At 40.8% G+C, this 12,304-nt stretch overlaps 1 protein-coding gene across 3 annotated transcripts in view; it reads right to left on the reverse strand.

Annotated features, from left to right (window-relative positions):
- RPN2 (ribophorin II) overlaps positions 1–12,304 on the reverse strand; it is a 62,085-nt gene that overhangs the window by 14,732 nt on the left and 35,049 nt on the right. For all 3 annotated transcript variants that reach the window (XM_011929089.1, XM_011929088.1, XM_011929087.1), the window contains 3 exons: positions 10,205–10,310; positions 2,853–2,944; positions 1,049–1,163 (listed from right to left, as the gene is read on the reverse strand). In XM_011929089.1, the coding sequence (XP_011784479.1) occupies positions 1,049–1,163; positions 2,853–2,944; positions 10,205–10,310 (313 nt within the window). The remainder of the gene's footprint in view (positions 1–1,048; positions 1,164–2,852; positions 2,945–10,204; positions 10,311–12,304) is intronic.

Genomic DNA, 12,304 nt, shown 5'->3' on the forward strand with positions numbered 1-12,304 from the left:
AAGTATTTATCTGAACCTTCCTTCACGTAACACTAAAGGCAGGTTACTCTCCATCAAGGGGGATGATAGGCAGTGTGGGAGTGCGGATGTCTGATTGGACATGGGGCCATATTAGGTTCTCGGGGGAAAGAGTGTATGGTTTGAAAATCTTTTAAATAATTTTCATTACTCTATGAAAAAAATAAAGCCTATTGCTTTCATAACACAAAGTAGGCACAAGTTAAAAGAGCTATTCTTCAGAGTCCCACAAATACAAAATCTGCTTTGGCCAGAATAAAAAAAATGCTCTGGGTCTTCTTTCGAAATTATTTCAGTATATTCCCTTATTTATTTATACATACATATATACATACATACATACGAGGTCTCACCATATTGCCCAAGCTGGTCTCCAACTCCTGGACTCAAGTGATCCTCCCACCTCAGCCTCCAAAGTGTTGGGATTACAGGCGTGAGCCACCATGCCTGGCCAGTATATTCCCTTTTTTAAATCAGAAAGAAAAAGCCTCAGGACGGATGCTGTAGCTCATGCTTATAATCCCACCACTTTGGGAGGCTGAGGCAGGCGGATCACCTGAGGTCAGGAGATGGAGAACAGCCTGGCCAACATGGTGAAACCCTGTCTCTGCTAAAAATACAAAAATTAGCTGGGCATGGTAATGCATGCCTGTAGTCCCAGCTACTCGGGAGGCTGAGGTTGCAGTGAGCTGGGATCACACCACTGCACTCCATCCTGGGTGACAGAGCGAGACTCTGTCCGAGAGAGGGAGGGAGGGAGGAAGGAAGGACCTTAATTAAGTGCAAATCTGCCTTAAGTACCTCTCCTCAATACCAGCTAATTTTTTAGAAAGTGTATCCCAGGTGAAGGATTACAACCAGTAAAAGGGTGAGAGTGTCACGTGGGAGAACCTGATGGACTGTCAGGGTTCGGTCAAGATCTGAAAGCAGGAACGTGGAATTCTCTCTAGTCCATGTTACAGACCACATTGTAAACGCTAGTATCCATTCACATTTCAGGTTAAGAGAATTGTCTAGGCGTCTTCCTGACCTGGTGAGGAGTGAGTTCAGCACCAGTGTTCACATCTACCAGCTGGAAGAACAAGGCAAAGTTCTGGTGGCTATCTGCGATGAATGTGCCCTTGGCTTTGGCTGGGTACGTCACCCTGAAAGAGGCAGATAGAGTCAGTCTTCAGAGAGGATCAATATATCTCTGAGAACAGGTGGAAAATACATACTTCACTTCATTGCCTAATCCTCCCTCTCCCATAGTAACACTTCTGTTGTGGACAGACAGATGTGGAGAACTGTCTGCAGCCTAGGGGCAAATTGGACTGATAAAGCCTGGACTGAGAAAAGTGCAGAATAAACTTCCAACAGGATCTGGGGAAATGCTGTGTGCAGATGCTTGTACCGCTGAGCTTTCAATTCAAGGACCTAAGGCTCTCAACTCCACCAAAGTCAGGCACCAGCGGAGCTCACGTGTGGCCTCTGCAGGCACAAAGGAGAGCCAGGCTGGCAGAACTGCAAGGAGAAATTATCACAGGATTGATGCCAGCAGCACATGTGAGCAAGGTAGAGAGACAAGACAGGTAGGAGACACAAAGGAAAGAAGGGTACTTTTGGCTTTGTCTTTTTCTAATGCTATATTTTTTTCCTGGACACTGTTTCAATTTACTTTTCTGCCCTGAAATTGGGTTTTAAAAAGGCAGACTTGATGAGGAAAACTTCTTTTCACAGCTATCTCCTGGGATTTTAGGGTAAGATGGCCAGGGGATAAACCAGCCAAATGGTTATAGAGCTCAGACCTGGCTTTATTTTATACTCATATTTTATATTTACTTGTAAGTAAGACCAACTCTTTATGCAGAGAATTAAACAGCAAAGTGCTCACACAGACATTACTTCAGTGGATTCTCAAACAGTGCTCTTATCTCCCATATCACTACAAAAATAGCCAAGCCAGAGACACAAAGGCCAACTCTACGTGATTTAAAAGGAACAGCTGCTTGGCTTCCAGCCTCTGGCTAACATCCCATTTTCAAAGAGCCTTAAGGGTTCACCCTACTGTCTTCTGGCCTCTATAGCTGCCCTAGTTGAGTAAAGTTGGGGTCTGGACTATACCCAGAGATCTGGATCCCCACTACGGCAGTAAGGATCTGGGGGAGGGCTGATGAGCAGGCTTCGTACAGCATTCTGGCCCAACTCTGATCAATTGTTAGTGTCTACTTAGAAGATTATGTTTAAAAAAAAGATTCTGAGGCTGTGTCTGAGTTTGGTGGGAGCAAACGCTCTATGACTTCTTAGTACTGCCTCCATGGACTTGGGAGGGGGAAATGGCAGTCCTAGTGCTGGGTATCTGCCATCTCAATTTTAAGTACCTATGAGGCTTCCAGCTAATTTCAGACCCATCATGGGCGAGAGAGACTTGCCATTAGGTCACTAAAAGCAAATTCAGGACTGTGATGATGAGATTGCACCAGAATGTAAATTAATACCTTGCTTCCTTCACTGAGGTCTTATTATTTTAAAAATTGTCATCTGAACTAAATAATATGCTTAGTGACACAGCTGACTCAGACTAACATCCTGAGGTAAGCGCTTTACCTTGTTGCGGACTGGTAATAAACAGCTTGTGCATGGACTAAACACTGGTATATACAATCTCCAAATCCACTTAGATGCCTGGCAGAATCCCTGGTGCAGGACCAGTGGAACTACAGACTCCTTAATTTAGGGTGCAAGCTGGATGGCTGCTGATACAGAAATGATGCCTGGAGGGCTCAGTGCCTAGGCATACTCCTCTTAGCTCTTGAGCCTCAGCTCCCTGAGGGATCAGGTGGCATCCCACCTACCGGGTAGTTTTGGGTGCAATGCTCTGATCCTTATCCACAGTGGAAAGATCAACATTTGTGATGCCAACTTCAGTGGAGATCTTGACTCTGAGCTAGAGGAAAATAGAGAAGACAGTTGCCAGGTCAACTGGTGGGTGTACAGGAATTCACATGCAGATATAAAGTTTTCTATTCTTCAAGGTGAGTAAAGGCATGACCCAGCCCAGTAAAGATTACTGACCCAGCCCAGTAATATTTCCAACCTCTCCCATTCCGAGCCTAAAATGTCTTTTTCTGGCTTTGGATGGACGGTATACACCAAAAAAATAAATAAATAAATAAAAGAAAGAAAAAGAAAAAAGAAAAAAAAAGTAAATCTTTTCATGTATCCTTTAAAATAAATAAGGGGAAAAATTCCTTAAGCAGTACCTTTCATTCAAATCAGTAAGAATTCGGTTCTAATTATAGCTAGGATTTATTGAGTGCTTACCATGTGAAAGGCACTGGTTTTGTAAAGACTATCTCATTTAATCCTCACAATACTGTAAGGTACTGCTTTTCAGATAAGGAAATAAAAGATGAGAGAGATGAAGCTGCTCTGCTCAAGATCAGACCGCGAGGAAGTGATCAGGCCAGTGGTGAGCTCAGGCACTCTGACTCAGAATCCACGCACTTCAGCTCCTTGTTAGACAGCCATGGTAGTTATCTGTACTGTTCTCCAAGTACTTCTCATTCTCCTTCTGAGCATGCGGTAGAATTCTACTTCCCTGCCCCCACGGAGTCAAGTGTGGCCAATGAAATGTGGGCAGAAGTGAAAGCTTTAAGAATCAATGCGTGATTCTCTCTTTTCCTCTGACATGGACACAATGTCCAGATGCTTGCTCCTTCAGCCAGGGTCCTGGAGCAAAGATATCATGAAGCAGAGCCTCCAGCTGACCACCTAAAGAATCTAGCATGGGCAAAAAATAAACCTTCGTTGTTTTAAGCCACTGAGATTGGGAGTTTGTTATAAGCACAAACCAATCCATGTTGACTCTTAAGAGTGTTTGAATTCTGTATGTCCCGTATAAACATCTTCACAAAGAGGGGCTAATGTCAATAAATAAGAAATTTTAAAATTAGATTAAAATCAATGTAAATATCCGGAAGAGACAGAAAACATGTTAGATTTCTGAATTAAAACCCAAGTTTGAATGTGCAAATTATGCAACCCCAAGGCGCTTTTATGTGCAAACAGATCTGTAAGCCTTCCAAATATTTGATAGGTTTGAATGTAACACTTAAGGAAATCCTTGCCAAATCCACCGGTTTATAGTCTAAGTCAGGATCAAGGAATAGAGATAAAGGGATGGGCAAATAATTGAAGGATAGCTTCGGCGGTTTTCTAAAATACCATATTGAGGTGTGACAACCTCAAATCAAGGGCAAAGAAGAAAAATTAAAAAGAGATAAAGATACCTATCAAGTAATTCCTTCTAATAGCCTTCTTTCCTGCCTCTATAATAACTATTTTATGACAACAGTCTCAACTATCATGTTGAATAGGGATGTTCTGTTTTGCTTTAAAAAAACTGTAAAGATTTATTACCAGAAGCTGTAAGGATATTACCATCTACATTTGAATTCATAGTCACCTATTAGCAGAATTATATTTAGGATCATTGCCTGTCATTGAGTCTAGGCAACTGGGTGAAATTATGGCAGTGGAGGAGGAGGGAAGATGGCCCATTAGGTTGAATAGACACCCCCAAGAAGGGAGCTTGGAGCCTCTACTTTGGCTGTCTGCGCTCTCTGCTGAGTTAACAGCATTACAACTCACACAAGGATCAGAACCAGAGCAAGCTTTTTTGCATAAAGCACAACCTGACAAGTACTGACATTTCTACTGGAAGACAAACTGGAATGGAAGGCTCAGGCAAAGAAGTAGCCAGAGAGGTTTGATTTGACACCCGCTGAGAACACTTTCCCTGTAGTATGTGGAGCACCAATGTGCAGGGAATACACAGAGATGGCAAGAAATCCTTCCTGTCCCATACACAAACCATAATGACAATAAATCAGGTTGCTGCTTTAATGTATGTACAAAGTGTTATGAAATATGAAAGCACAGGAGAAGGAACTGTGACCCAAGTCTGCCCATGGGTGGCCCCGACTGGGGAGTAGGAAACATTCCATAGCAAGAAGACTAAGGAGGAGGCTTGATGGGCTTAGCAGCCCTCCAATTTTGGAAGAGATAGGAGGATTAGCAACACTCTATGCTATAAAAATAATCTGTCTTCATAGTTAACTACTCTGCAATCTTCATCAACATTAACTAGATAATTCCCTCGTTATTTCTGTAACTCATTCTCTCAAGAACTCATTCATTTAATTTGTAAATGTGATCTTGAAATCATCATCCCACTGAAATGTCCATAAACAGGAGACTAGCTAAATAAAGAATGATACATGCATATTATTAATTACCATGGAGCAATTATAAAGAATAGACTAGGCCGGGCGTGGTGGCTCATGCCTGTAATCCCAGCATTTTGGGAGGCAGATCATTTGAGGTCAGGAGTTCGAGACCAGCCTGACCAACATAGCAAAACCCTGTCTTTACTAAAAATACAAAAAAATTAGCCAGACGTGGTGATGCACGCCTGTAGTCCCAGTTACTCGAGAGGCTGGGACAGGAAAATGGTTTGAACCCGGAAGGCGGAGGTTGCAGTGGGCCAAGATCACACCACTGCACTCCAGCCTGGGCAACAGAGCAAGGCTCCGCCTCAAAAGAAAAAAAAAAAAGAATTATGTAAAGTCTTCAATGTCTCCTAATGATAGTGATAAGGAAGCTATCAGCTTTTAGGTTTTCACTTAGAATCCTGGCTCTAAACGCTCAGCACTAACTTAGCCACTAAAGCCCGCTAATCAGGATCCAGCTTCGTGTGTGTTCTAAAGACATCCTGAGCATCCCCCGACAATGCAGACACATGGAGTGAGCAAAGGGCAAACTGCAGTGAACTTGCATCATTCTTGGTTTGCTCTCAGCCCTAAATTAAAAAGCCTTCCTAAGTTACAGCTTTCTTTGTTGCACATAAACACCCGTAGGGCTGTTCTTAAATAGGGAACAGTTTAAAACAAATCCTTCTGCTCCTAAAATCTCACTATAAATGGGTCTCTGGAAACACTCAAAAGAAAAGCATTTTCATGCTACTCTTTTAAAGCAAATTTAGAAATAAAAATCGTAACTTTTTCCAAAGCCCTCTTTAAAGAGTTCAGTGTAGGAACCCTGTTGATTAGCTGCTTCTTCCTTCCAACTAACACTACAGGATTCATTTTTATAATAGGAAAGGGACTTATTTCTCTACTTGAAATGCAGCTAAGCCTGCTTTACACTGACTGGATCACGCTATCCTTTCTCTGCTTGCACCACATGCCACATACATCTCAAAAAATGTTCTAATGCCAGGAAATGCAGTCTTTCTGCTGGGAGTAATAACACCCCTGTTTAGCTTATTACTGTCAAAAATGATGGTGCATTAGGGGCAATTAATGCTAATGAAAGCTTCCAAAACCCATGCTTCCCCTGACAGCCAGTCCAATGTCAACGAGGGCTATTACAGGACTTCCACAACAAACCACCGTTAATGCACTCTGACCAATGTCGAGCACCTCCTGGGAGGACAAGCAGGACCCAGTGACCTGCTCTGAGGCTCTAAGTGCGACTATTACTGAAATTACAAAGACAATTTGCATATATGGCAAAGGTCAGAGCCGACTCTCTCTCACACACACACACACACACACACCTCTAATGTAATAAGGAGGAAGAGAGAAGATTTTGTAATGCTTACTCCATCACTAGGGAGGAAAAGGACAGCAAATGGCCTCAATGGGGGCTTATTATCATTGCATGAACAACAGCTATTAGCCATTTCTGCTATTTTATACTTAGATAATTTTTCCAACAATCACAGAAACACTTGGACAAACACCAGATTTGATGTTACAAAATGCCAAGCTATTACAGTAATCAAGACGGCGTGGTATTGGCATAAGGACAAAAATACAGATTAATAAAATAGAATTATGAGTCCAGAAATCAACCCTTACATTTATGGTCAAGTGATTCCTACAAGGATGTATGTGCCAAGGCAATTCGTTAGGGAAAGCACAGTCTTTTCAACAAATGGTTCCAGGACAACTGCAAAATAAGACTGGACCCCCTACGTCACACTATACACAAAAATTAACTCACAATGAATCAGAAACCTAAGGGTAAGAGCCAAAAGTATAAAATTATTTTTATACTTTTGAACATAGCAGTAAATCTTCATAACTTTGGATTAGACAATGGTTTCTTAGACATGACACCTAAAGCACAAACAACAACAACAAAATTTTAAAACTGAACTTCATCAAAATTAAAATTTTTTATGCTTCAAAAGACAACATCATGAAAGTGAAAATACAATCTTCAGACTGCGAGAAAATATTTGCAAATCATGTACCTAATAAGGAACCTCTAACCAGAGAAATGCTTACAACTCAAGAATATAAAAAGATAATGAAAAGATAAAGACAAATAAAGATAAAGATAAATGAAAGGAAATAAGAGGTATATAGATTGTGGAAGGAAGAAAAAAAGACCAAAAACATTTTTTTCAATGGACAATGGATTTGAATAGACATTCTTCTAAAGAAGATATACAAGAAACCAATAAGCACATAAAGAGATACTCAACATTATTACCCATCAGAGAAATGGAAATCAAAACCATAACGAGATACCACTTTATACCCACTACGATGGCTAGAATCAAAAAGTCAGATAATAACAAGTGTTGGTGAGGATATAGTAAAATTGGAACCCGCATACATTGCTGGTAGAAACGTAAAATGGTACAGCTGCTTTGAAAACTTGTTAGTTTCTTGAAAAGTGAAACACTGAGTTACCATATGACGCAAGAATTCTATTCCTAAGCATATACCTAAAAGAACTGTGTTCAAACAAAAAGTTATATACAAATGTTCACAGTAGCATTACTCGTAAGAGCCAAAAAGGAGAAATACCTCAAATGTCATTAACTGATGAGTAGGTAAACAAAATGTGATATATCCATACAATGGAATATTATTTTGCCATAAAAAGAAATAAAGTGCTGGGCGCGGTGGCTCAAGCCTGTAATCCCAGCACTTTGGGAGGCCGAGACAGGCGGATCACGAGGTCAGGAGATCAAGACCATCCTGGCTAACACCGTGAAACCCCTTCTCTACTAAAAAATACAAAAAAAAAAAACTAGCCGGGCGAGGTGGCGGGCGCCTGTAGTCCCAGCTACTCCAGAGGCTGAGGCAGGAGAATGGCATAAACCCGGGAGGCGGAGCTTGTAGTGAGCTGCGATCCGGCCACTGCACTCCAGTCTGAGCGACAGAGCCAGACTCCGTCTCAAAAAAAAAAAAAAAAGAAATAAAGTACTAATACATGCTACAACATGGAAGAACCTTAAAAGTATTAGGTTAAGTGAAAAAACAAAAAAGCCAGACACAAAAGGTAACATATTGTGTCCAAAAGACTCATGGAAAAGACAGAGATGGGATCAATAGGACCTGGTAACTGACTAGAAGGTAGAAGTCACAAGAAAGGAAGGGGTTAAGAACTGTGAGGTATAAGCCTGGCATTTAAGATGGACTGGCAGTAGAGGGAAGGAGGTTTCAAGAAAAAAAAAAAAAAAAAAAAAGAACTTTCCTTTTAATATGTTCAGTTGCAAATAAGTCCTCTTAACGTAGGAAACTAACATTAAAACAATGTGGATTTGAAAGGATCAAGGCACACTCTACAATAGTTTCTATCCATAGTGAATGGACTAGGATCAGATGTCTCACGCTCAAAAGGTCAACACATGAGGTGGACAGATTCGAGTTCCAGAAAACATCTTCCTTTCTGCCAAACTTCAAATGCAAGTGTTGAATCTATCTATGGGAAGTAATGCCCCATTTTTGAAAAGGTCAAACTTTCTAGCTGTTACTTCTGTCATTAAAAGAAAGCAAGTGTCACAGGAGCCAATTTGAGGAGCTCTCCAAAGGCCAAACCTAGGATAAAATGAGCAACAAGATAAATGACAGTCATGGATCACAATGTATATAGTAAAATAAATATCCATGATGCAATTATTGTAAACATATGAATTATAGATAATATATTACATTATAAACATGTTATGATAAAGAATTATTATAGTTATAAATAAATAAATAAACAGGATAAAAAAGTTATTTTCTTACAGTATTCCAATTTTAAAAATGTAGAACCAATGAAAGAGAAAATCACCCTCTGGCAAACACCACAGTAATAACTATTACAGACAAGATCATGAAGATACTTACCGAGTCTCAAAATATTATCCTACAAGACACTTAAATACAAGCAGAAAAACAGCAACTTTACAGCAGAGAAACCTAGCACACAATCACCTTACTCAAGTGATCAAGGTTAACATTACCTGTAATGAGACATATCAACATTATATACTTCACGCTCTGAGTAGGGCAGAGCATTACTTTTGGGATAGAACTGAGGAAAACGCATGACCGGAATCTGATCATGAAGAAACATCAGACAAACACAAATTGAGAGACATTCTACAAATCGACAGCCAGTCCTCTTCAAGCGTCAAGGTCATGAAAGACAAAGAAACCATCTTAAATTGGAAGTAAGAAAGTAGAAAAATGTGTAACTCATCTTAAATAAACTTCTATCTAAAAAGATTACAATGAAAGCCACGGTGCCAGACGGGGTAAATTTCAATTAGCTGGGAAAAATACTCATGTGAACTACCTCATTCTCACAAAGCATCAGGTATATAAGGCTTTCTATCCTTAAAGCTACTTTGACCTTTAACCCAGCTAGAATTAGCTAAACATCTGAAACACAGTTATTATGAAAGATCACTGATTTTCTTTTATCCTTTACCCAAATAGCTTCATTATAGTGTTATATATGTGTCATTTGATGCTTTTTGTCATCTACTTGGCATCAAGCACTTTTCTAAACCCACCAAAGCCTATCACACAAAACACTTTAACAGTTTAAGCCTCGGTGGAATTATGGGTGATTTTTATTTTTTCCACTAACTAAATTTCAAGTAAGATAGTAATGCTAAATTATAATGGAAAATGAAAAACTTACAAATAAAATTCACTATGACCAAGTTCTTGAGTTACTGCCTTGGCTAAGTCTGTCAAACAGCAAAGATTGAATGCAGCCCTCGCTCCACATAAACGCATTAGCTTGGTTGTAGATAAAAGTCAACATACCAGACGATTAATATAGTGTCAGTTTGGCCATTTCCTTGGATATACTAACATGGCAATGGGAAGGAAAGAAAAATACCTACCTCTACGGTATTTGCAATGTAACGGTTGTCACCTTCAACTTTGACAAGGAAGTCATAATAACCACTGGAAAATTTGACGTTCATGAAGTTTAGTTCAAAAACATCCCTGTTAAGAATGACAACAGGCTTAGCAAGAACTCAGGTAGGAAAGTCATGGATATAACAAACACGAGCCACAAAATGTCTCCTGAAGACTTCAAGGCTAGCCCACTCCTTATCTTTTTGACTTCCTACCCCACTTGGGCAAACTCATGCTTATTTTATTTTATTTATTTTGAGACAGGTTGTCACTTTTATTTTTAGATAGGTTCTCACTCTGTCACCCAGGCTGGAGTATAGTGGCGCGATCACAGCTCACCACAGCCTCAAACTCCTAGGCTCAATTGATCCTCCCACCTCAGCCTCTCCAAAAGTTGGGACGGCAGGCACACCCCATCACGACCAGATAATTTTGGGGTTTTTTTGTAGAGACAGGGTCCAGAGAACAAGTGATCCACATGCCTTAGCCTCCCTAAGTGCAGGCTGGGGCATGAGCCACCGTGCCCAGTCCTCATGCTTAATCACAGATTGGAATGTGGAGAAAAGTATCTAAAATGAACACCCCTAGGTTTCCAACATTTTCTTTTCCTTTCTTACTCCCACCACTCCTAAAATTCAAACTCCTTCTGGTAGCTTTCCACAGTGTAATGTAAAATTGGGAAGTTTTTTTACAGTATGATCCCAATAATGTTTCACAATGACAACAACAAAAATGTAGAAGAAAATACTCCAAAATGTACAAAGGTTGGTGTACGATAGTATAATTGTGGCTAATTTTTTGGTATAATTTCTACCTTTCCGTGCTTATGATTAAGAAATGCATTTTCTCTCTAAAACTGAAAACTCCTGATCTCAATAACTTACAAACTAATTTAACACTTCAAAAAGTTCTATACAGGGCCAGTGGCTCACGCCTGTAATCCCAGCACTTTGGGAGGCCAAGGCAGGCGGGTCACTTTAGGTTAGGGGTTCAGAACCAGCCTGGGCAACATGGTGAAACCCCATCCCTACCACAAATAAAAAAAATTAGCCGGGCGTGGTGGCGGGTGCCTGTAATTCCAGCTAATTGGGAGGCTGAGGCAGGAGAATTCCTTGTACCTGGGAGGCAGAAGTTGCAGTGAACTGAGATCACGCCACTGCACTCCAGCCCGGGCAACAGAGTGAGACTGTCTCAAAAAAAAAAAAAAAGAAAGAAAAAGCAGTTAGCTGGGAAAAACACTAATTCATATAAAAATTGACCCTTAATTTTTTTCTTTTAGAGACAGGTCTTACTATGTTGCCCAGACTGATCTTAAGCTCCTCAGTTCAAATGATCTTCCTGCCTCAACCTCTAAGTAGCTGGGACTACAAGTACCTGCTACTGTGCCCAACTTTACCTTTAATTTTTTGTTTTTGTTTTTGAGACAGAGTCTCTCTCTGTCACCCAGGCTAGAGTGATATGGTATGATCATGGCTCACTACAGCCTAGACCTCCCAGCCTCAAGCGATCCTCCCACCTCAGCCTCCCAAGTAGCCGGAACTATAGGCGAGCCAGTAAATTGGGTCTTAGTTTTTAAAACATTACATAGCAGTAATATGCAGTCATTGAAAATCATTGTAAAGGCTGGGCATGGTGGCTCACACGTGTAATCCCAGCACTTTGGAGGCTGAGGTGGGAGGAGCACCTGAGGTCACATGCCTGTAATCCTAGCCACTCGGGATGCTGAGGCAGTTAGAGACCAGCCTGGCCAACATGATAAAACCCCATCTCTACTGAAAATACAAAAATTAGCCGGGCGTGGTGACGGGTGCCTGTAATCCCAGCTACTCGGGAGGGTGAGGTAGGAGAATCATTTGAACCTGGGAGGTGGAGATTGCAATGAGCCGAGAACACGCCATTGCACTCCAGCCTGGGCAACAAGAAGAAAACTCCATCTCAAAAAAAAAAAAAAAAATTGTAAAAGAATATTTAATCCTATAAAAAGAAGTTTGTGTTTGGGAGGCCAAGGTGGGTGGATCACGAGGTCAGGAGATTGAGACCATCCTGGCTAACACGGTGAAACCCCATCTCTACTAAAAATA

The sequence above is a fragment of the Colobus angolensis genome, unplaced genomic scaffold, assembly GCF_000951035.1.
Source record: "Colobus angolensis palliatus isolate OR3802 unplaced genomic scaffold, Cang.pa_1.0 Scaffold8, whole genome shotgun sequence".
Lineage (NCBI taxonomy): Eukaryota > Metazoa > Chordata > Mammalia > Primates > Cercopithecidae > Colobus > Colobus angolensis.